Source organism: Pyrus communis, chromosome 15 (assembly GCF_041283825.1).
Source record: "Pyrus communis isolate YQ-2024b chromosome 15, ASM4128382v1, whole genome shotgun sequence".
NCBI lineage: Eukaryota > Viridiplantae > Streptophyta > Magnoliopsida > Rosales > Rosaceae > Pyrus > Pyrus communis.
In genome coordinates this window covers 39460530-39486742 of record NC_142579.1, presented here as the reverse complement: position 1 = coordinate 39486742, position 26213 = coordinate 39460530, and the positions used below count along the sequence as shown (strand labels likewise).

At 33.2% G+C, this 26213-nt stretch overlaps 2 protein-coding genes across 3 annotated transcripts; one reads left to right on the top strand and one right to left on the bottom strand.

The window, feature by feature from the left end:
* Positions 1-7303: 7303 nt before the first annotated feature.
* Positions 7304-11980, top strand: LOC137712770 (homeobox protein knotted-1-like 2). The gene is made up of 5 exons (XM_068451932.2): positions 7304-8242; positions 8466-8588; positions 8733-8883; positions 11093-11346; positions 11558-11980. Exons 1-5 carry the CDS (start codon positions 7781-7783, stop codon positions 11759-11761), a joined length of 1194 nt encoding a protein of 397 aa, XP_068308033.1. The 5' UTR covers positions 7304-7780; the 3' UTR covers positions 11762-11980.
* An 8805-nt stretch (positions 11981-20785) lies between these two features.
* On the bottom strand, positions 20786-22675 carry LOC137708452 (homeobox-leucine zipper protein HAT9). Of its 2 annotated transcripts, none has more exons than XM_068447540.2 (3): positions 21873-22675; positions 21640-21719; positions 20786-21425 (listed from the first exon to the last, which is right to left on the bottom strand). In XM_068447540.2, exons 1-3 carry the CDS (start codon positions 22377-22379, stop codon positions 21101-21103), a joined length of 912 nt encoding a protein of 303 aa, XP_068303641.1. In that variant the 5' UTR covers positions 22380-22675; the 3' UTR covers positions 20786-21100. The 2 variants fall into 2 exon arrangements, with proteins under 2 accessions (XP_068303641.1, XP_088541058.1); XM_088684932.1 differs by having other exon boundaries at positions 20786-21500; positions 21873-22576.
* Positions 22676-26213: the final 3538 nt, after the last annotated feature.

The window sequence follows — 26213 nt, the reverse complement described above, 5'->3', positions numbered from 1 at the left end:
ACATCTAATACCTGAATTATTCCTATTAGTCAATACTTAGTGCTCATCGCTGTACGATTGAAACATCCATCTTTAGTCTTTACCCTATAGATTAAAGAGAGACCTTTTTCTTGATTTAACTTTGCTGGCGACCCTTCAACCTCTTTTCACTTTCTTAATTAGACACAAAAGTGGAATATCTTACCTATCTAATAATGCAATGATATTTGTCTAAAACATCTGCTTTTGTTAATATACAACAATCCTTCCACGTGAAGCTTGTTAATCTGGAATTACAGCCAAACATTCTCTCATTGGATACTTTTGATTAAGTTTGATTGGTTGGTTAAGGAAGTGTTAAGATATAATATCTAGATATTGTATATAATTTGGGATGTATTCGCAGACCTTTGTCCCACTTATAAAACTAATTTATATTTCCCACAAACTTTCTTTCTGCGTCATTCATACCCTTTAAATTTGGTATGTAGGTGTTGTTGAAAAATATTGACTAGTAGTTAGAGTTATGCTATACTTAAGTATTTTTGTGGATACATTCACCACCACATGAGGGTGATGGTGAAAATATTTTCATTTCTATGCCACATTTGTATCGTATTTCTAATGAAAGTATGATCCCCAACACATATGGTAGCATTTCTGAAAGGTCTACATACTTTATTTCTCTTTAAGTACGTCTCTATTAATTTCTAACCATTAATTTTTCTTTTTTTTATTGACCGATATATTTTATTAGATTAAATTTTAGATTAGCTACTAATATGATTCAAGTTCACGCCATCATGGATGGACTCAACACCTTCCCACAACAATGGTAAAGGATCACTTGCACCTTTAAATTTTCTTTAATTCAACACATATTTTACGAAAATAATTAAGTAAATTATATCAGTATTGAATGCTACCAATCTTCTTAGTCATGCTTTATCCTTTTATTTTCTCAACTCTCCTTTTTCATTCTTTAATATTGTGCGCAGAATCCAGGATTCTAATATCAGAGATCCCAATGTAAAAGTTTCAAAATTGGAGGTGATAGTCTTGATGGAGAGAGGCGGTGGAGGTTGGAGTTAGGGTCACTACCAAGATTTTAAATACCGATATCACTGGTCGTCCATTGATATGATGAAAATTTGGTTTAAAAGTCAATGAGTGAAACTTTGAGAGATGTTGAATCACCTAATTATACATGTATAAGTGAAATACATGTTACTATAAGTGTTGTTACTTTTTTTTTTTTTTTGGGAATAAGCTTTGTAATTCGTACAAAAGAAAAAGGCTAGGTATTATATTAGGAGTTTTATTTTTTGTTCAGTACTTTATTTTGTAGGGTAATTCTCCTTTACCATTCTTAAGAATTGTGAAATTTGTTTTTTTTTTGAAAAAAACAAATTATACTTATTAATTTTTTCATCTCACTTTCATACTTAAATTTTATTTTTTTTGCCACTTTAATACTTTCGTTACTTTATTTGTCAAGTTTTCTGTTAAATGATAATATGGCATTGTTGGCCCACAAAATTTGTGCCACTTGAAATAACAAATTAAATGAATATAAATTAATAAGTTAATGGAAAATTAAATATAAAGTAAAAATAAAATTCTTTTCTTGACAAGTGAAGACAATATCACTATATTGCAGTATGACTTAAAAAAAAAACAATACTACTAATCATTCTTCAACAATATAAAATAAAGTTAAAAGTCGATAAGGTCCAAATGAGAATCCTCAGACAGTTGAAGGTTATTAATTTTTCTTCTATAATACTTGATATTCCGTGAAATGAACGAAGGAAATATTTTTTTATTTACTAAGTGACATCTTTAAAAGATGACACAAAAACAAATACTTCTAATTATCTTTCAACAATATAAGAAAAAAAAAGTTCATAAGGTCCAAATGAAAATCCTTGTATGGTTGAAGGTTATCAAATTTTGTTCAATAATATGAATACGGTCATAATCAAATTGAGAAAATATTTTTTTATATACTTGTCAACTTCATAAATATAAAGTCGACCCACTCAAACCTACTCAAACTCTTGAAGTAAAACTCAAATTTTAGGTTATAAACTTACCCTAACTTGTTCAAAGTCTTGGGACAAATATGGTTTTTAACCCAAAACTCATTTATGGAGCAAATTTAGGTTAGGATTCTCTTGGGTTAGTGGACTAGCCCGCTAGATAGGTGTATTTTTCTTTAATTTTATATTTATAAATGTATTGAATCAAACGGTAAAAGAAAAATATTTAATGGTCCAAATTTAAATCCAACAGCTAAAATAATTAAAAAAAATTATTTCATGTGTTTTGTATTCTTTTATGGTGTTTCACGAGTTTCTTGGTGTCAGTTTAGTGATTTTTCAATATTTATCGGAATTTAAATATTTTTAGATTAAAATATTTATAAAATTAAATTAAGATAGTCTACATAATTTTTTTTAATTAAAAAATTTTACTTTAAAAAAATATCTTAAATAAAATTTTTAATAATTTCGGACAAAAAATATAACCCAAAAATGTTGGAACATAAAAACGATTTCTGAATAAAAACTTAAATTTCTTGAATTAAAAATTTTAAATTCTAACCCAAAGTAAATGTTGGAGATACTCTAATATCTAATCTACACAATTGCAAAACTCACGCAAAGGTTAGAAATCGATTTAATAAATGTTTTTTAATCCCGGGCATATGCACTACTAACTTGTGAGTGAGTTGACAGGAACAGCTCATTCATATGATGATGAGAAGATAGTGATGTGACTGGAAAAAGGTTAGCACCAATAATAGACAGCTGAACTGTGGAGCCAGTCTAATCGAAGCCAACTCAACACGCCCATGGTGTATGTATCGATGTTGGGATGAGAATTTGCCACTGCATATCTAATTATACAACATTAATACCAAAAATCAAAGAAGATAAGTCCCATTAGCAAGTTTAGTAGCATGTTCCACCTGAATTTTATACCAAGTTTAGTAGAATATTCATTTCCGCACTTCTTTTCAATCTTGTCAATCTGCTGTTTATATATTTTAAATCAAATTAATAGCAAGGAAAAAATGGAAAGAAACAGAAATGCAAAAATCACTCCTTTTGCGAAAGAAAAGAGGTTGAAAATTTCAATACATTACATGAGGAATAAATTAGAACTCTGTCGCTTGCAGTGAAATGATTATGTCTTTTTGAAATAAAGAAAATGATTTTTACATAATTTTTTTTAGTTGTGCATCTTTAGTTTAATTTTTTCTCTTGATTTTTTAGTATATTCAAATCAAAAGTTATAAAAACAAACGTGAGCAAAACAAATAGTGTTTTAAATTAGCTATAAAAGAAACAAAACAAATCGAATTTTCTCTTGAATGAATCATTTATAGACATATCTCTCTGTATCTTTTTTTTCTGTGTAATTTTTGGTCAAAGAAGTACTAATCTTGGCGAGAGAGGGAGTGATAAAAATATATGATAATATCTGCAGAAATAGTAGTGAGTGCATGGGGAATAGGCGAAGAGAGCAGTGCGAGTGAGTGACAAGTGAAGATGGTGCTGCAGCTCATGAAAGCGTGGTGGTACTGCAGGTACAACCACACTGGTGCATCTCCTTCTTGGACACGTCCAATCTTAATTTTCTCTCACCCAAACGCCACTCAGAATTGAGAGAGAGAAGAAAAGTGTTAATAACCTAAAAAGCATGGCAACGAGAGGACATGTTTAAAATTTTGCCACATTTCTGGCCCCCACGGCTTTTGCAGTACCAGTTACTAGTAGCGCGAGACTCCCGGGGGAATTTGCTATGTAAAAGGCCCAGTTCTGTTCTACACTGGCCCACTGATCACTGGCCCCCCTCTCCCTCCTCTCTCTCTCTCTCTCTATCTCTAGGTGCGTGCGGGTGGAGAAGGTGGTCGTCGCCGCCAGCTATATCTCGATACCACGCCCACCGCCCATTCGTTCTTCTGTAAAATTTGATATTGCTTGTGTCGCGGTTTATTGGCTTTCCCTCCGCGTCATCGACTCATTGTACACACTCACACACGTGGTTTTCCTGCAATGCCCAATTGCTCATATAATTATATTCCATTAGCTAGCTAGTCTCATCATTTTACTTTCATTTACAGAACAATATATATACATATTTGACCAATAAAAATGGACAATATATGTCTACATACAAAGTTACAGACAATATGCTGAGATAGGGTTAGGTTCCTTTTACTACTATTTACAGTTGAAATGTCGTAGTCCTCCTGTCCTACTGCCTATTATTTATATATAAATATAATGTTATTTTTTGTTTAAGCTAACAATAGTTTTCTAAATTAAGTTCTTTACGATATATTGAGAACCATAAGAACAATATAATTGAAATATGACCTACAAGTATCAAATCGACAACATATTGAATTTTAAAATAGTTATCGGACTTGAGACAAATTATATAAATATATTAACTCCTAAAAGCATATTTTAGAGACTTGCTATATTATCCTTCTCAAGAAATATAATACAACAATTACAAAAATTTCACTCCAAAGTATTGGCTATACCTCAAATTAATATACTTTGTTTGTCAAAATATATATATATATATATACACACACACACTTTGTGAATAATTACTCATTAATTTTAGCCAAAAGGAAAAAACATAACAAAATATTTTGCTAAGAACATTCGAGCATACCATGCTTTCCTCTTTCTAATTATACATGCGTACTGACCTACAGAACTTTTCTTTTATTGACCTACTATGTACGTATGAGAGGGAAGTTATTATATACAAAACTAATTATACAGTATTAAACTGCAAAACTTCCTTCTAGTGACCTACTTTGTATGTACGAGAGTGAGGATATTATGTACAAATTATAACAGGACTTTATAGTGAGTTTCATTATTTAATCTCCAATGTAATTTCTTTACTACCCTAAACCTTACTTATTCTCGGAAGTTAGGGAGAACTTTGAAATTTTATCTCTTTTAGCTTGATGGTTGTGGGACATTATGTCAATCAAGTGTCTTCTCATTACAAATTCTTCTAGGCATTTGATGTGAGTTTAGCTACTGAGATTTGTAATTAGATCCTATCGTTTGAGAGAGAAAATGAAAGGAATGCACTGTAAACAGAGTCCGCAAACTTATATTTCAATTGTTTTTTGAAGGTGTCCAGGCTAAAAAAAAAATGTAAAATTATGTTAATTAAGAAACTATGAACCATTAAAAACTCAACATTAATATAACAAGGAGAATGCTAGCCACTTTCCTTTCTTACTTTTTTTTCCTTTCCTTTTTTCTGTCGTTTATGCAATGTGCATTTCACTTACAACTAAATCTAGGCAATTAATATGTTTAAAATTTGTTACTTCTCTTTCAACTTATACCCCTAATTATTATTTCAAATGTTAACCACACCAATAGTACTTCTCATTTTCTTCATTAGTAGGTATTAAACATTTCAAATTTTAAGGACTCCTCTTTCATTAGGAAAAAAATACGAATTTTTGTTTTCAGACTGCCGTAGGGGTTGTGCTACATAAACAACTTTGACAGAAAGCCCTATCATTGAAAGACTTAATTAATTACTTGTGCTTCTGTCGACGGTGGCTGACATCAACATGGTTAAAAGATGACTATGAATCTGTTTCAAGGTGAATTCAATAAGGTCCTTCAGATAGGATCTTGTAGAAAAATTTTGCTGACATATATTGATTCGCCCTTCTGGTATATATGTGAAGGCAATACAATACCAAGCTAGAAAGATAAATTCCAGTCCAGATACAATTTCTTCGAAAATAATATTCCTAATTTCGTGTATATTATCAAATTAATAATGATCTAATGTTTTATAGTTTTACAAATCAATAATTATCTAATCTTTTACAGTAAAAAACTACATGATAATGAGAAAATCATCATTTCAAGTGATGTTTATCCATTAATTTCGCCTCGCACTAGTTTGGTTTGGTTAAGAGACAAAAAACGAGGAACTGTATAAGATATGTTGTCCATCACTTTATTTTTTGGTGCTTTTTGGACCTGAAGAATGATTAATAATTGCAAGTGCAAGTTATACTTGGGGTATGGATGAGGTGTTTTTCTCAATAGAATATTGTATTCCTTCCAATTGAAGTTGAATTTTGTTTTTGTTCTCTTTCTATTGGTAAAGCACTTACCTTTGTTCGGTCATTCACAATCACTTCACCTCACTATATAAGAAAACTCATCTTCAAAATGATTTAAGAAAGAAGAAGAAGAAGAAATGATTGTTAGAGGTTTAAGTATCCAAAGTAAAACCATTAATTGGTAAAGAAAGAATAGGAACATGGTAAGGTAAGATAAGTTACATTTGGAATGTCGGATATAATCCCAAGTTATAATAAGTTCATAAAATAAAATAAAATGTCAGGCTCGTTTGGAAGTGCTTTTTAAAATGACTGAAAGCACTTTTGATAAAATATTTTTAGAATCAATCCTTAGTAGAAATAGTTGTGAATCTTAAAAAAACACTTAAAATGCTTTTTACAAAAAGCACGTGTTTCTTGTAGGAAACACCTCAAGTGCTTTTGAAATCCAAGAAGTTTCTTTTAAAGCTTTTTCAGTTATTTTAAAAACATTTTCAAATGAGTCAATCATCTCCAAAAGACCATAAATGTTGCTCTTCAAATAGAGAAATTTTTTAAGCATAAACTAAATATAAGCAGAAAAACACTACATATATTCCTTTTTTCATTTATGTTATGCATGCAATCTAGCGGTTTGTGTTAAGGGTATGTGGAAAAACCTTCCTTTCAACTGCAAGTTTGTTTACTTAGATGACAGCTTAAAGGCCAAAATTTATTTGCACATAAAGAATTAAAATTTGTTTCCAATTTTACAATCCAACCGACTCTACAAATTTTATGATTTATTGTTTATCATTATTACAACAAATGTTTTGATTTTCTTTTCTACATCTATTTGGGAGCATGTTTTGATGACATGGATCTATATTTAGTTGAAAAGTGTATGGAGTTTGTTTGAGATGCACTTAGGGTTCTATAAAAATTGCTCATTTTCTCGAAAGTGTAAATGAAAATTGATATTCGCACTTAATTTTTTTTTTTTGCACATTCTAGTTTATTTTTATTTTTATTATTCTGTTATTTGCTTAATCTAATGACTTCCTATGCGAAATAGGAGAAAAACAAATAAGAAAAGGGAAGGAACATATAAAATTGAATTAAATAGAAAAATTATAATAATAAAATAATGAAAAAAAGGAAAAAAATCCGTGAAAGAAAGGTTAAAATCAAGACTAGGAGGGACAGAGAGATTGATGGAAGAAAAATCTCCAATCTAGTGAGTTACCTGCTCGCTAGGTCTCCTATACAGTCATTGCTTTCGAGCATTTTCAAATATTTCTTTACTTTCTTTCAACAAAGCAAAGTCAGTCTCTTTCACCCTCGCATAACACAGAACTGCGAGTAGCCGGTTCCGGCCACGCCATCTCCTCCCAGTTCCTCAAAGTAATCAATTATGATATATATTTTTCTGTAACGAAATTATAACATGCTTAATTCCTTTTTTGGCTTCACTTCCTGGCCTCCATAATCTCATGGATTGCCAATAACAATAGTTCGGATCCCATTGGTTTGCATAAAACCCTGGTCGCGTTTCGTGTTCCCGGTACTCATAAATTATTCCTTTCTGTCTTGACTAGCTACTAGCTAGGGTTTCGGTCTACTACTGGGGTTTTAGTTGATTTATAAATTAGAAACCTTTGGGGTTTGCTGAGAGAGAAAAAAAAAATGGAAGACTACAACAATCAAATGGATCATGAGAGTTCGGGTGGTAGGGGAAACTTCCTCTACGCCTCACCAAACCTTGGAGGAAATTATGGGAGAGCTGCAAGTGATCATCAGATGGGGATCAACACCTTTCATCTTCAGTCAAGCGGCGGTGGAGGCGGCGGCGGCAGCGGTGATCAGTGTAATTTTCAGTCTCCAGGAACACACCCAATTAATGTGAAGACCGAAGCCACCACATCACAGCATGGCCACCAAAAATTTCAGTACAACAACAATAATAATAATCATCTTGTTTCTTCATCAAGAGGGCACCAACCAGTTGTTCATCAGCTACAGAATAATTTGAATCTTCTAAACGACGATCACAGCCTGAGCTCCAACGAAGTTGAAGCCATCAAAGCCAAGATCATCGCCCACCCTCAGTACTCTAACCTCTTGGAAGCTTACATGGATTGCCAAAGGGTAATTGTTTTATTAATTAACACGTTTTTCTCTTTCTTAGACCGTGAAGATTAAATAAATGAATAATTTTTTTTTTCATATAAACGATCTTTTGTACTAAATCTATCAAATTATGAGAATTTTTTTATTTAAACTCGAGTAGAGAAGGATAGTACAATGGTTTAACAAACTCAGCTAAGCTCATCTCTTCGATTTATATGAATCATTCGTGTTATGGATGTAGGTGGGAGCTCCGTCTGATGTTATGGCTCGGCTCTCAGTTGCTAGGCAAGAGTTTGAGGCACGACAGCGGTCTTCTGGGACTTCAAGAGAGACTTCAAAAGACCCAGAACTGGATCAGTTCATGGTGATCCATATCTTCCATTTTAATTTATTTTCTTAGTTACTATGCTTTTTAATGGGGATTAATATATTATATGTGCATTGCTTGATGTTTTTTTTTATTATTATAAACAATAAAATCTGGATGGATCAATTACTAAATTAACAGGAAGCTTACTACGATATGCTGGTTAAATATCGTGAAGAACTAACAAGGCCAATACAAGAAGCCATGGATTTCATGAGGAGGATTGAAACTCAGCTTAACATGCTTGGAAATAATAATAATGCTCCTCCCCTTCGGATCTTCTCACCCTCTGGTAAGTGGTACTTACTTTTCCCTACAAACATAAGTTAATTTTGGACTCATATATCCATGTGCTTAGATTTTTCTTATGTTATATTAGGCGTTTTCGAATTCTGTACTTAACGTACATCTATCCATCTTTCCATTACCGCTAACCTAAATCCATATACTGTATTTAAATATTATTGTATAAGTAGAGCATGGGGAAGGAGCTTGGAGTTAGAATTCATAAAATGGGAGATATGTGGATTTTTTGGTCTTGAACTGCTGCAAAACTGCTAGTCCAACTGTTTTGTCTCACCTTGAGGAGAGTACCCAAAACTTGTCAGCATCTCTTTCATTTTCTAGGCGTACGTCAAATCCGGTTATTTTTTTGAGGGAGACCAATTTGACCCATCAAATAGTGCCTTCCAATGTCCAAGAACAAAGAGGAAGCTAGAGGAAGAAACCACACCTACCATTTTTTCATTCATGAGTGGCTTCAATAACTGTCGATGAACATAGAGATTTTAATCACGAGCTTAATAGTGTGATAATGACTTAATTTCTTTGCTTAGTTTATAGATTTGTTTAAAAATATATTCACATTGGAAGGGAAATGACTATTAATTAAGACAAAGACTTAGTGTAAATACCCTATTCTATATGTAAACAGTGATGAGAAGAGAGATCAAACATTTGATTTGGTTAATAATTCTCTCTTTTTTAAGGGTTAGATTTACCATGCCTTTGTGGTGACATAATTCTCATTTCTTTTAGGGTTTCCACTTTCCAACCCAAAACCAAGACCTCCCATTTGTTTCATAAATCTGATTTTCTATATATAACATGATTGTTTTCATTCCCTAGTTACTCACTAGATTTGATAAAAAAGGTGTTTCAACAGATCCGTATACAATAAAACCTTATACAAACCAAATAAAGAATAAAAACCTTGCAGAAGCTATAGTAAAAAAAAACATAGGATGCTATTTAAATCAGCTAGCTACACCACCTAGACGGTACGGACATGGCAGAATTCATTTGAAATAGAATGCCACCATTTATTAAGTTCCATGTTGGCTATACCTACATGCCCCAGATTTGACATATCTTCGGTTCATGCACATGATCGTTCTTTAACTCTTTTATTTTTTATTTATGTTTTATGTGTGCATGAATCTATCATTGTTGTATTCCTTTCTGGTGGTAGATCAGCTTTAGCTAACCTTGACAGTTTGTAAGAGATATTTTCTAGTCACCACACCATGTGTCAAGTGTTTATTGAACGAGTGATTTACCTTTAGCACATAGGATAAGTATTTATTGACGGGGTAACGCTAATGAGGTCCCTTCTTAGTTGCGTAGAGAATCTCTTATGTTTATCACACTCTACAGTCCACATATATTGAAGTGTTCATGTATCTTAACCTTGGCAGTAAACTTATATTGACTGGTTATTTGATTTACTTTATGGAATCTGCATGATCTGTAATAGTTAACAAAGTTTGCTTCTAACAATGTCTATATAATGCACTCGATCTGCAACAAAATATATAATAAATCTATCACGAGCTCTTGTAGCCAAAGTTGGTGTCTCTCCCTTTAAAAGTTCTTCTTTTATAAGGTTTTGTTTGGGAAGTGTTATTGGCATTCTAAAAATCTCATTCTACACTTCTCACAAGTGTATTTTTCTTTCCAAATATAGAAAGTTTGGAGTATAGAATGAGATTTTTGAAGTACCAATAACAATTCCCTTTTCTTTTAGGTAATTAACTATATAAGAGCACAACACATGCACTTTCTGGGATAGAATTCCGGGATCTCCATTCCTGTTTTCACACACGTGTGTGTGTGTGTGTGTGTGTTTGTGTGTGTGTATTTCTTGAAAGGTTTTCGTTGTTCTTGGCTGTTTCAATCTTTCTTTTTTGATCGAGCGAGCAAACTACCTTTCATAACCTTACTTCCCCGGCTTTCTGGTAAGGATTTCTCTTCCTTAGCGTTTTCTCAGACGAGGGATTTGCTCCTCTGACAAAATCTAAATAGGCTAGAATGCTTCTATCGATAGAGTTTGCACGTCTGCGCATAGAATCGCTTTATCGCCTTTCCATTTTGTTCTTATATATATATATATATATTAAGGGAAATGATTTTCACATGCGGCTCTGTCCTTCTGTGCACCGCTACGTCCTTGGTTTCTCAGTTTTTATAATTAAGAGTCACATGCATGTTAATATATGCAGAGGACAAGTGTGAGGGAATTGGTTCATCTGAAGAGGAGCAGGAGAATAGTGGTGGAGAAACAGAAGTGCCTGAGATTGATCCAAGAGCTGAAGACAGAGAGCTCAAGAATCACCTGCTGAGAAAGTATAGTGGTTACTTAAGTAGCCTGAAGCAAGAGCTTTCGAAGAAAAAGAAGAAAGGGAAATTGCCCAAAGATGCCAGGCAGAAGCTCCTTAGTTGGTGGGAGCTACATTACAAGTGGCCATATCCTTCGGTATGTTTTCGATTCATTGAGATTTTGAAGTCCGTATTAAGAATGGGTACATGTCATTATGTTCGTCGATCATAGAGGAATTTTCTCCTGTCAAATATTATGTTGTGAGACTATTAATTAACTGGATTTCATATCACTGATTAGACGATGCATTAATGACATGTATGGCACCGGTTTTACAATCTAATAAAATGAACATGTTACTAAACAGGAATCGGAGAAGGTGGCTTTGGCGGAGTCTACGGGTTTGGATCAGAAACAAATAAACAATTGGTTCATAAATCAAAGGAAGAGGCACTGGAAGCCTTCCGAGGACATGCAGTTTATGGTGATGGATGGCCTACACCCACAGAATGCAGCCCTCTATATGGATGGACACTACATAGGTGACGGTCACTACCGTCTCGGTCCATGACCTAAACAACTCCGTGACATTGTGTCCTCTTCTGCTCACGCAAGGCTCACAGTTAAAAGTTGGCTTAATTAGTTTTATATGTATGATCTGAAGATAAAAGCAAACTGCTTATCGTAGTTTGTAATTTTTATGGCTAAGTACGCACGTACTTAATTAGGTAATGTTCTATATTCCACAATCCAAGCTGATGATTTATACGTATATGGATTTTTTTTCTTTTATTTTTATTACGTGCTGTGTTGCTGCGATTTTATCTAGTGGTCTCTTTGGTATATTTCATTAATGTGATGCTAGCAGTAAGCTGGATGGTTTCCATTATTTTGCGTGATATAAGACGTTTTAGAGTTGATGTTTGCGTCATTGTGCGCCAAAAAGGAGTGAAATATCAGTAGTTTAGAGCATCGTTAGTCTTCTATTTTAATGCATGCATACTGCCATGTTATAAGGCTTCTACTATAGAAACTGAAAATAGGGATACCTTCACCAGGGACATGGATCCCCTTCGGATCCATTGGTCCTAATCCACCAAATTCCGTAATTCAGGCCATTGAAATTTGATCCAACGGTTACAAACAGGGATTCACTTTAAAAGTTCTAATAATTTTAGCCGTTGTATCAAATTTCAATAGCCTGAATTACGAGATTTGGTGGATTAGGACCAATGGATCTGGAGAGGATATATGTCCCCTTCACCAGTAATCCTTGTAAGTTGTAAGCTAGAATCAATATTCAATTAATTTTTATTTATTTATTTTATAATAGATTACAAACAACTAAACTTAATTGTAGTTGATATTTCATGTTCAAAAATCATTAGATTGTCGTAATGACTTAGATGTAACAAATACAGCCATACTGGTGAATGCATCAAACTTAAATGTAAAGACTCATGATCCAATGCGAATCAGATTAAAATGGGATAACTTTCTGTCTTGTATTTGCATTCAAACGTGTGCACTGTTAGATTTTTGGGAAGTTTTTGTGTTTTGGGGGTTGAAAAAAGTTAGGATTCCACCGTTAAATTAATTGGTTATATGGAGAATAGTCTAATCTCTTATAAGTCATCGTAATGTTTCTTCTTTCACCAGTGTATGACTCGACATATATCCCTCACATGTGACGAATTTTCAAGACAAACACATGGGCAACGAATTGAGAGACGTGTAGCTGTTGAGCTTCATACGTGAGCCAACTTGCTTTGATATCATAAAAAAAAAGTTGAGGGGGAGGGGGTGAAAAAAGTTAGGATTCCACCATTAAATTAATTGGTCATATGGAAAATAGTTCAATCTCTTATAAGTCATCGCAAAGTTTCTTCTTTCACTGGTGTATGACTCGACATATATCCCTCACATGTGACGAATTTTCAAGACAAACACATGGGCAACAAATTGAGAGACGTGTAGTTGTTAAGCTTCACATATGAGCCAACTTGCTTTGATATCATAAACAAAAGTTAAGGTTATACCATAAAATAAATTGACAATATGAAAAGTAATTCAATCGTTTATAAATCCTTGTACGATTTATCATTTAACCACCTATGTATGACTCTTATACCTTATTATCCTTACCGCCATGACCCCTAGGGGAATAAATGTGGCTCCACCATTTATTAGAGCATTTCTCAATAAAAGAAGACATAAACTATGCTGAATAATCAGTTAGCCTATGGTGGAAGGGCGGCAAAACTTATTTCTTATAAAACCACCTTTCAGACAGCCTCTAAAATTCATTAGCAAAACGCCAATGAAGTTTTGGGTGGTTCGGTTCCAATCTGAGATCAAGTTCTAAAATAATTCTCGAAGAATTTTTTTGGATAGATTAATGTATATAGGTTAATGATAAATTAAGGACCCACACAATTCTTTTTAAGAAAAGTTAACGAAAATTTAAAAAAAAACTTTAGTTTTATTGAAAAATAAAAAAATGCATGTGTAGTGAATATTATCAAGGAAAGGTAAAATTATGTTTTTTTTTTTTTTTTTTTTTTGTTAAAAATGAACAATTCCGAAAGTGTTTAGGACTCGGAAATTTATTTATTTATTTTCTATTACCTTCAATGGCAGCAGGCAGGCGTATTCATTTTTTTTTTTTGAGTTTGGGGGTTGCTGATCGAGAGACGAAACAAGATAGGTTTAATAGGTTACATTATGGTTGGTGGGCTGACCTATGTATATAGGGTTAGGACTCGGAAATACATATTTTTTTACACATATTTGATACTTATTTTGTAAAATTTACTTTGTAATAAATTTATTGATCCGAGTTGTCTATATTTTAGACTTTAGTACATCATTTTTGGATCATTCTTGTAAAAAAAAAGACAAATTTAAATCATTAAGACATTCATTTGTAGTGAAAGAAATTGACGAATATTTATCTAAATTTAATCCAATTGTCATATGGTTTCAAATTTAGTTGATTTTTGGTAAACGGTTCGATTTGAAATACATTACGGAGTGAAACATAAAAATATATTGTCAAAATGTATGTGAAAAGCATATGTCCCTGAATCTTAACCCATATATAATATATGGATAGTACTATTCACACATCCATATTTACTTCATACACACCTTTATTAATTTTTTATTACATTGATCATCTTTAATTCAGTCATTTTGACAATCGAAAATTAATAAAATGCATGTGAAGTAAGAATAATTATATGAATAGCACTGCCCGCAATATATATGTAAAGGCCTTAAGAAGTCATGGGATTGGATGGTGACGTGCTCCTGGCATCCAGCTACAGGAAGAGAATTTGAAAATCATATCATGAATAATAGGGTTAGGCAAATTCCAATAGAAAATAGTTAAAAGAATCTTATCTTTTCACTGTTCGCCCATCTCTAACTGAATGAGAATCAAATAGCTTATTTTAACATTCTGATCATCCAAGAAATTACTATTTTAATGAACAATGTAAGACCATATTTTTTATCATTGCCAACCGAGGGCCAGAGGGCCATAGGCCAAACATAGCCCTATGACAAAAAATCATCTCTAACTGAAGGCCAAAGAGCTATAGTATGGAATGTGAAGAATTGAAATAACATGAGATAATATAGTATGGAATGGTGAAAATTATGTGAGAAATGGTGTAGGAAAAAGTTAGAAATTAAAAAAAAAAAAAAAAAAAGTGGCCTGGGACCAAAAAAAAATCATAAACCGTAAGTGTGGGCTAGGCAACGGGTTGGCTGGCTGGCTGAAGATGGTCAGCCGGTTGGCCATTTGGCCCTTTTTTTGTCTCGTGGGGCTCACGATCCATTTGGCCTAATCTTCGGTTGGAGACGGTTTTCGGGTTATTTTTGATCTTCTGATCCTCTGAACCTTTCGGTTGGAGATGACCTTAGTATAAAGATATTTAAATGAACCACGTCCAATTGAAGTAATTCACGTCTTCATCAATTCCTACCAAACATCTTCAACTTTGTTACTCCAATGGGATGTACATTTTCAATCTGCAGCAAAATAGAATGAAAATAAGTTTCTTGATCATGTTGTCATGAAAATTGCAGGATCTGTAACGCAGGATAAATGAAGACTAAGAGAGCATCTACAAGTAAACACTAAAAAATAAAGCTCACTACCAAATACTGGATATCATCACCGTAATATTTTTCTCAAAAAACATTGAGCCGATAACTCGTCATTCTAAAGATCCACCTAAGAATCACAATAAAGGTGAGCGACATGGGTTATTGGTAGGGCTGCAACTTGGATACGAATCTCCGATTTCAAGCCGAAATATTCTAAAATATTCCGTCCGATTCATATCCTGAATTTTAAAATTTTAAATTCTTAATTTGGATAGGAATTGGAATGTATTTAATATTCCGAATTCGATCCAAAATTCTAAAACTTTCATAACTCTATTATATACACTTAATTATGTACGTATTGACTTTGGATTTGTAATACACTGTCCTCCAATATGTAATTATTTTTTCATTTATAACTCCTTCGAATATATTACATACAAAAAATGAGAATTTGAGAACTATGAAACTTTATATTATGTAGGGTGAGCAATGGTGATGACATATTTTTTTATCTTGGCATAGATGAAGTCATACAACTCCTATAATTTTAAACTCTAAAATAATCTGATTCCGAAAATACTGAATTTGGCATGAGTTTATGAAATTTCTAAATTAGAAATAACATGCATTTCCGAAATTTTTTTCTTTTAAATTAAAAACATGTATTTCTGATTCGATCTGGCCAAAAATCAGGCTTAGTTAGTGTTGTGGGCTTTAATTCCATGTGTTTGGGCTATTAGCTATGGTTACAAATTTCTGTACAGTATATTATGTAGTTTTACAAATTTCAACAGGTTTGCAATATTGTGAAACAAAGTCTAAACCCAACATGGAGTCTCACTATTCCTATATCACTTGAGTTGAAGCTTTAAATAGCTCAGTTGCAAACCATATTCAGCTGAGGGTCAATATAACAAGCTTTAAATAGCTCAGTTGCAAACCATATTGAAGCAAGACTTGTGTTAAACAATTTCTAAGCATGAAAATACTTAACTTCTTACATATATACAATGAGATTCTTGTTTGCATACAACTCACACTTACATGTTCTAACAAACCTTTTCTTTTTGTGATTTTAATGCATTAATTTTGCATGTGTGTCAGATTATAGACACAAAAGATATTTTCTACCGTAAAGATACGTTATTTGTAAGTGAAAGAATAAGTTCATTGCTAAAAAGAGAATGCAAGCATTATTGTAAAGAGCTTCTTCTTAAGCAGCTAAGCATCTTCTAAGCAAGAATCCCATGATGTTCTTACATAAAAAAGGAATTTTACTCACCACCCTTCTCATATCATTGCAAGAAACAATGAAAGAAAAATTAAGAGAAATATTATCAGACTAATAGTCAATTAGGCCAGAGGGTCGAAAATTGACTGAAAACCGTCTCCAACCGAGGGCTAGGCCAGAGGGCTCGTGGGCCCCACGGAATCTGAAAGGGCCAAAGGGTCAACCGGCTAGTCATTCCAGCCAGCTAGCCAGCCCCGGCCTGGTCCAAATTTTTTATTAATGCTGTCAGATATAACCGACATGAATAAAAGCAATAGTGTCGGTTATAACCGACACAAATAGTAGGAAAAATTTTGAACACAACGGCTAGCTAACTGCATCTAGCTGTTGTATTCAAATTTTTAATTTTTTTTAAATTTTTAATGAATTTAAACCTTTTTTTCCCTATAAATACCTGAGCCATTCTTACACCATTTCTCACATAATTTTCACCATTCCATACTATCTCACTTCATTCTATTTCAATTCTTCATATTATATTTTCTTACCTCTTCCAATAATATTTCCTTCAATTTTTTCAATAATTTTCAAATGGCCTCATCTGCAATGAAAGGTAGTGCTTGGACTCGAAAAGAACATGAAGCTCTTTGCATGGCTTATAGATGGGTCTCGGAAGATAGTGTGAGGGGGATTTCTCAAACAAGTGAAGGTGTTTGGACTCGTGTGTTCAAAAAATGCTTAGAGTTCTACGATGACACCATTCCACCGAATGCTCGAAACCACGAGAGTTGTTCTTTAAGATAGAAAAAACATCTTCATCCAAGTTTGAATAAATGACATCAAGCACTGTTAGCATGCACAATTAGACATGAAAGCGGTGCCGATTACTACGACGAAGTTAGTGTTTTCATAGTTTATTTTAAATGTTTAATTATATTACATTTAATTTTATAAATTAATTTCCTTTAATTTTTGTAATTATATTTTCTAGGTACGCCAAGCGGAGGAATTGTATTTGGAGGGCAGCTCAAAACCCTTTCAGTTTCACGGTACGGTTGTTGGGAAATTTGTAAAGGGTGGGTGTTGTTTGAAGATCCACCTCAACATAGAGTAGATTCTACACCAGTGTTTGGAACTGCATCCCCATCTGTAGATATGGATGAAGATGGATCTCCTACCATTCAACAAACAAGGGTAGAAAATCCATCTCCGGATGAAGGTTCCTTACCTAGGGCTATAGGACGAAACAAGGCTCGAATGTTGAAGGAAAGGGCAAGGCAAATGATAATTACACTGCTTAACAGGAAGTGGCGGCCTCATTGCGATTACTGGCGGAGCAAAATGCCATTGTCATGGAAGAAAGGAATCGTAGGCACAAATACAAGAAGAGTTGGTTTATAAGAATATGGAAATGAACACTACAAATTACACTCTAATGAGTAAGGCCTATTTTGATAGGAAAAAAAAAGAAGAAATTATGACCCAGTGGTAGTTGTTTACCTCTGACTATACTCCTACAATGACGGATGATGAAGATAGTGTTGATTATGGATATTAAATTTAAGTTTTTGTAGTTTTTAAATTTAAGTTAATGTTGTTTTTAAATTTAATTTGTAGTTTTTGAATATAAGTTGTAGTTTTTAAATTTAAGTTATTGTTGTTTTTAAATTTAAATAATAAATTATATTTGGCCCTATGGCTCTCGGTTAGAGACGATTTTTTGTGACAGGGCTAAAACGAGCCCTATGGCCCTTTGACCCTCTGTTGGAGATGAAGACAAATATAATCATGTATTGTTTATTAAAATATTAATATTTTGAAAGACCAGATGGCTAAAACTAGTTATTTGATCAGCTCTTGGTTAGAGATGGCCTTAGCACGTTTGAATGTCTTATAGATACAACACGGATTTATATTTTTCTGTTCAAGCAATCAATTAGCGCAGCCATGGACACTATGCAGGCCCTTTTTAATCATTGTCCAAGAGGTTACCACTTGGTGAAGTTATGGATCCATGACATGCACCCATACTCTTTTGGAGTTATATATATATATATATATATATATATATATATATATATATATATATTCTTTTGTGTCTGTAGCTAGGCCGAGACAAGAAAAGAACAATATCTTTTTTTCCGAGATTACGAATTAGATTTGTCTGCTTCACCCTCGTGAACCAACCTAACACGGAACAAAACAAAAGTGCTCATAAATTAATACTGAACAATCATCATCTCAGTCCACATTAGCTTATATATATGATGCTACACCTAACACTAAATCTAGTGGTATATCAATTCCAGTTTTTCCATTTTGATGATATAATTTAACCATTATCTAAAGTCCGGACATATTGGTTCAATATATTGGTGAGAAGGCTACATATACCTAATTAATTATCGTCGTCGTCATCAATCACACAACCCTAAAGCTAGCCCTTTCAAGTTCTCCAGCAGATCATTGGAGCAAATGCAGAACTGACTGTTATTATTTTTGGATAAAATTAACAAAGCATAAAAAAAGGGGACTGATCATTGATCAAGGCAAGTACTTTAGGTAGTTGGTACGAGATTATAGGAACATACACAACATGATTATGATCCCGATGTTTGTTAGTTGTTTTGATCATAATTGCATCAACGATTCAACGGGCAACAAGAAGTGAAATAGTTAGATACAATTATTTGTAACATCTCACGTCTCTCATTTTGTAGATATTATATTCACGAGATTCATATAAGTGATTTTAATATATTAATTAGAAGGACAGTAGACATGAGTTATTGGGCTAGGATTAGCTCAGTGATGAAGGTGAGAATAAAATTATTAGTAGAAATAATATACTGGATCCAGAGAATTCGAAACTCTTCATTATCTTTATAATAAAAAATACACATAATTGTACGTTAATAATTAAGGTGATACAAATAGTTTTATTCAAAAGGTTTTCTAAAGTCTGGAAATGCATATTGTTGAAGCGCTCTAAATATTGACACTAGCTAAGTAGCTAGTATATTTGTCTGCCTATGTAGGTCTTACTCATGCAATTAGGTTTGTTTTGCTTTTGTTTTGTCACTTTGTTTTTAAGGTACTGTTTTTATTAACAAATTAGGGCAGTGGGCACAGCAAACTTTAATTTGTCAAAATCATAAGAAATAGTCCTGCAGTACTTCCGAAAATATCATTGTCAGATTACGCAAAATAAAGGAATAGTCGGTTTGTAAGAGTTGGAAAGTATCACTTCTCCTTTTATTTCTTGCTTTCTTTGGCATTAAAGATTTGTTTTTCTTTCTCTTTATTTATTTTTTTAATAAAAACGTCAGATATTCATTAAAATGACGAAAAAATACGTACAAGAAGATAAAATATAATAAAAAAAGTAAACCTCTGAAAAAAAAAATCATTACTAAACAAAAAAAATGAAAACATTTAGTCGCTCAATAAAACTATCCTCAATCAAAATGTTTGCTATTATGTCCGGTGGTTCCTTAGATCCTTTATTTCTTTGATTCTTTCTTATTAGATGGTAGACTACAACTTATAAAGTTGAATACGTCAAGAGAGCATTGAAATAATTTGAAATGGAAAACTTTCTCCATACATCTCACATCTTTTCAGCCAGGTTTCTTTTGACATGTCAAATTGTCACAAAGATTGAATTAGGGATGTTAATGGTTATCGACGCAGAATTTTCTAGTATGTTTTCAGCTATCTTAATTTCAAAACATCAAAATTTTTACTGTGTTAAAGATGCAATAACCAAATCTAACGATCAATAATCTCAATATGTAGGATACACTATAATAAAACTTTCACATGGACCCATATGCTAATAGAAAAATTCGAATACCAAAACTTCTAGCAGGCCATAAATGAGAACGAAAATAAGATCTTTTCTTTTCCTTTTCATATATTAGCATAACAACATAATACAAAAGAATCAGTAAAAACTTAAATACAAGTTAAGCCAAAAGAATCATGTTTGGTGCAAGGATTCATGAACTAATTTAATTAATATAGCAACCATGAGGGTTTATGTTCCTATAATCAAGAACTACTTAGGGCACATTCATTAATTACTGTTATTACTATTAGAAAAAGCAACCGATCGAGAACTAATTAGGGCACATTACCAAGAAATATGTCGAATTTGATCATACACCTCAGTTCCAATCACATCCCACTCGACCGGTCTACCAACTTTTCTGAAATTCTTAGTGTGATCAAATAGCATCATACTCACATTAAACCATATTATTAATTATGATCGACAAATTGCCCATACATAACAATGACATTACGGGCAAAGTTAACCTAGCTAGATTTGTCATTGGAAAAGACGCAAAAAAATAAAGATCCTTCAAATGATGAGATGACTAGCTAAAAACGCAGAATTATAATATGTACAAATTAATATTCGTAAATAAGAGACAGAAATGAATTAACCTCTACAGTTAAATTTCATCCTGTACAAATTAATTCGAAATCTGCATGTTACTTCATAATAAAAAGGCTAGCTAGTGACAATCTAGCCTTGATTAATTTGGCAGCAGACTAGCAAGCTGTAGATGGATGAGTACTGTAGGGGTTGAAGATCAAGTGAGTCTTATTCGATCCGATTAAGAATGGACTCGTCGATGACCCGTTGTTATGATTATGATTACGATGATCGCCGCCGTTGCAGATTTTCTCACAGGAGGGACACATGGTGAGAGTGGCAGTTGGAAACTGCATGTAAAAGGGTGCTGCGGCTGTTGCTGTTTGTTTCATTGATTTGAGCTCTTGCAGCTCCTTGTGCAGCCTTCTGTTCTCTTCTTTCAATGTTTCACAACATTGCTTCAATAACTCGAAATCTGCTTCTGTTTGCTTCAGCTTGGTTCTACAAAATTGTAATAAATTAAGAATATTATATTTTTGGAGACTCTCATATGAGCAAGCATCAAACATGGACATCCTGAAAAATTTGAATACAAATAATAAGAATAATTAAGTATTGAACTTGATGTTCATGTAAGCTGAACTGAAGATCTCTCACTTACAAGTGAGAATATAATACTTAGCACATTTTGTAAATTAAAGTAAAAAAATTATACCTGGCCCTCCTGTTTTGGAACCAGACTTCAACTTGTCGCGGGCGTAGATTTAGCTTTCTTGCTAGTTCTTGCTTTTGTTTCTGATTTATCCAAGAAAAAAATAAAATAAAAAGAAAAACTTTAATTATTTAAAATTTAATTTGTTAATGAACGATAATCTAATTAAACACAAGCTTATAATAACATGAAGACAAATAAATAAACAAAGATGGCTTATGGAAAAATATAATTACTGGATTGAGAGTAGTGTGTTCTCTGAAGTTGTCTTCTAAAGTGGAAGATTGTTCTTTTGTAAGTCTGAGTTTCTTTCTGGGACTGCCCTCATGATCTTGATCTTGATCATATAATTCATCGCTTACTCTTGATGAAGTAGTGATATTCACTACTCTCTCTTCTTCTCCCTCTATCTCTTCAACACCTATATCTCTGTCCCTCTTGAAACTAGATGAGTTGGAGAACGACGAAACGGCGCCGCTGCAGGGAGAAGAGACCTGTTCTTGTGCTTGCACATGTACTACTTGGTGCAAATGATCATCTGATTCGGCGGCCTCAATCTTCGAATCCCCGGATGATGGACCTAGGGTTAGAGCCGGAAATAGGTGATCGTATTTCAACTGTATTTTCTTCTTCTTTTGGTGATCGAGATCGAAAGCCTGCAAATTTGTATGATGATCTGGATTAGCTTGACAACCTAGGCTGAGTCCAAGGCCAGTGTTACAAGCTTCATGATCAAAACCCATCTCTGTGAAATTACTAAATGTTGTTATGGAGTAGCAAATCACAAAAATATTTATAAAAAGGTGCGAGTGTGGAGGCAAAAGAAGATTGTAATTTTTTTTTAAGGAGGGAGTTGGAGTAGGAGGGATGTGGGGATCGGATTATTTAAGCAAAGGAAGGAAGGAAAGTGAATGACGAATATGGTTTTGTGGAATTATAACAATTCGATCGACCCCATGTCTCTTTGTCCTCATAGGTTGACTAATATCACAAACAAATTCTCTACTACTCTAATGTCTATATATGTCTCTATACAATTGATGTGTGTAGAAGGCATATGAAGCTAATTAAGCTAGTCTCTGTGTGTGCGTGTATGCGTGCAAGCATGCGTGGAACCACATGGAATGTGGGTGTACACAAGAACGCATAATAAAGAGTGATGAAGAGAATGATGATTCGGCACTTTTCACCTTTTTTCTTTCCACTTTTTGATCTACTGGATTTTCACTTTATATTATACGAAAAACTATTCTATTCTACAGTTTTTGGAGAGTGCTTGAGAGAGAGAGATTCTTTAGGTACGTATATACCTCCGATCATTTCTACGTTAATACATAATAGATTTAGTGTGAAAAAAACTGTCCACCGTTATTGCGTGTGATTCATATATGTATAGTTGATAATTGTTCACATAACACATGAGATTTATATTTATTTGTTTAATGATTTATGTCTTTATTTATAAGAAGAAGTTTAAAATTTAATTTATTAATATTAATTATTTTTTCTCTCTGTTTTATAATCTTTGTAGTTTTTTTTTTTTGTTTTTTTGTGTGTGTGATGAATTTAATGAAGCAATCCAACGGAGACAACATTTATTAGAGTCTGATGAAGACCAAATCCGTTGTGTTAACCTGCATGTAGACATCGCAGACCACCGAAATGCCTCTCTGAATACCACAATCCCTTGTGTTTCTGCATGTAGACTGTAGAAGGCTAGGATTTCTTCATAAAATTAACGACAACATGAGGAGTTGTTTCAATATAAAATTAATTAGCTATCTAAGTAGTCCAACTTACATCTAAGCACATGTAAAATCCTTCATTTCTCGACTTGAGTTTCACTTTCAACACGTATAGACTTTTACATACTAACCAAATCTGAACTCCTTTTTAGCTAGGGTTTTTTCTTGGCAACGATGAAAGCTTGGTTGTTTCTTCGAATTTTATTTTGAATACTTATTCGATAATTCAACCACTTACGTTAAACTAATTAACAAAAATGGAAGTTTAACATGATAATCAGAAAGGAAAAACCAATTATTACATGTTAATTATCACCTTGCCGAGCTATCTGACTTTTTAGGTAGAAACTTTAAGAGCATCTTTAGGTAGTGATGGAAATTAAATGATGCCATTTGTACGATTAATCCACCGACGAATCTACAAATTCATTGCAACTTTTGTGCGAGTTATGATTAAAACTCTCATATAGTCTTTGATGAGATGCAACCGTCAGGGTGATCGATGCACCTTTTTTTCTTTCTTCTCTCTTTTTTCTTTGGTCTAGCACTGATTAACAGTGACTTTGTTCACGAAAATAGTTCTTCATGACATGGACATAACATGAATAACGAAAGTTAGTTAGATGGCATAAAGATTAGAGATAGGATTATCGTTATCCTGGCGAGGTATCCTTCATTTACAAGTTTCTAGTGCGGTTGAGATGATACAGATACATTGACTTTGAAACAGTTTTGCCAATAAAAAGAATATAATTGGTATAAAAGATGATTGGGAATAATTGGGTAATTAAGATTAAACAGATTTATTCCTTAATCCATCATCATTAACCTACACTTCAAGGTTTAAAATTCAAAGGAAAAAGAGCAGGGTTACAAACGACAAAGAATCCCTAGATTAGCTAATATTACTAATCTAATTGTGAAACGAATCATATAATGTTATGACGCACAAATTTGCCTGTTGTCATTTTTAACTGTGTTGTATTGTTATTGTCTATTCAGGGACAATTCATGCCGTGTTTTGTAAGAATTAAGTACATAAATAATGTGTGACACGTGGATAAACAATATCCGTTATAATTAAGGATTGTGAACCAAATTATTCTCGTTCCTATTAGCAAGTGTGAACTAGTGGAAAGGCGGCAATGGATAGACAAGGAGACCCCACCAATGATTTTGCATGATGGGGCATTTGAATCGATTCTAATGGAAGAAAATAATTGTAGTTTAATTTTGGAGATGGAGCCAGAACTCAGAAGACCTAAAAAGGACTGTAGAGTACAAACTAAAAAGAAATTGGCATCGCAATGATGGAATGGATGTGATGAGAGCAATCTGTAAGGGTGGGGGGTGGTGTTGGAGATAAGGTTTCATCAGATGCGTTCCGGGCTTTAAGGCCAGCCGACCAGTGAGCGTGTATGATTGTGCTAGGTGTTTGGCTTTTCCACATCGTCCCTCCTTTCTTTCCCATATCCAACCGTCCATGTCAAATAACAAGAAGCCACCACTTTTGTATGTATATATTTCTCAACTACGTAAAATCACAAGCCACATCTACACTTTTAAGCATATTATTAACTAGTATTATTACTAATCATTTTCTTTTCAATATTAGAGAGCAATAATAAGATCTGTTAGGGCTACGAACTATCCTTTTGTCTATTGATATTTGTCTCAACTTAATTAAATGAGGTATAATTCGATCCATATGGTTGGAAAACAATAATATATTTATGGTGACCTCAATGTTCAGTTGTGTGATAACGTAACTTGTTTTGTAGCGTTACGAATACATTGTAAAAGAAAATTTAGTTGACACTGTCAATTTAAAAAGCATTAGTGTTTATGATTGTCAAATCTGTTTGAGATAATTGGGGAATAAATTCGAAATAGGATGGGACAACAAGAGTCTAGTCATAGCAACATAAGCTTCGTTGATTTTTCATGATAAATGAGAGCAGGAGAGCATCAGCAAGGCACCGACCTTTCCGAAAGCAAAGCCTTTACTTACCCCAATGGGATTGTCTTTCAGTTTGTGGTATATATTGATTTCTATTTGTGTGGGACTAATTAAATTTTTAGATTGGAGCATCTATCATTTGGCCCCAGAAATAGAGATAGAGACCATGTCATGAGCAGCTCCCACCTCACCTTCCATGAATGCGACTGCTTCTCAATCATGCTTCAAAAAACTTTGTAACAGAATATCTCTCAAGTAAAAGTTTTTATATGAAGTGTTTGCGTTCGCCTCCGGGATGCGTCTTCTTGTTCATTTAATTGTGATTGACGTGATTTAATTGTATAAATGTCATTGAATAGTTCTTTACTGATTAAATGAAATGGAATTGTCACTTAGTACTATAGTCTAGTAATATTCTTTTACACTTAGTACTATGTTTAGTATTATTCCTCTACACTTGTAAGTGAGAAATTTTAAGTTCAATTATCACCAAAGACAGATTTGAACCACATTATTATAGCTTACCCATTGTGAACAGTAGCAGAGCTATAATGGGTGCATTGATGCACTTGACCCTAATAACTCAATATTTTTCCCTTTGTTTTTTTGGTCTTCATCCCTATAATTAGTTTAGAAAAGTAATATTGGAGGTGAGCATTAGTTTTTTTTTTCTTTCCCTAACCGACTCCACTCCCAACTAGCTCATCTCATGCCGATCTCCCCTTTATAGAAACAGCTATTTCTTCATTCTATTTTCTTCTTCGATTCCTCTATCCTTCTTCTTCTTGAGCTCAAAATAAAATCTCAATTAAACACAACATTCGAGCTAATTTTTTGATAATTTATTTGATCCTAGTGTTAATCTCATTTTG

Excerpts from the sequence above, each read along its gene's own strand:
- LOC137712770 (XM_068451932.2), top strand. The coding sequence starts at position 7,781 with ATGGAAGACTACAACAATCAAATGGATCATGAGAGTTCGGGTGGTAGG. Across the intron at positions 8,243-8,465 it reads CTTACATGGATTGCCAAAGG|GTGGGAGCTCCGTCTGATGT; the intron begins GTAATTGTTTTA and ends TTATGGATGTAG. Across the intron at positions 11,347-11,557 it reads ACAAGTGGCCATATCCTTCG|GAATCGGAGAAGGTGGCTTT; the intron begins GTATGTTTTCGA and ends GTTACTAAACAG.
- LOC137708452 (XM_088684932.1), bottom strand. The coding sequence starts at position 22,379 with ATGGGTTTTGATCATGAAGCTTGTAACACTGGCCTTGGACTCAGCCTA. Across the intron at positions 21,720-21,872 it reads AACACACTACTCTCAATCCA|AAACAAAAGCAAGAACTAGC; the intron begins GTAATTATATTT and ends TGGATAAATCAG. Across the intron at positions 21,501-21,639 it reads TTCCAAAACAGGAGGGCCAG|GATGTCCATGTTTGATGCTT; the intron begins GTATAATTTTTT and ends CAAATTTTTCAG.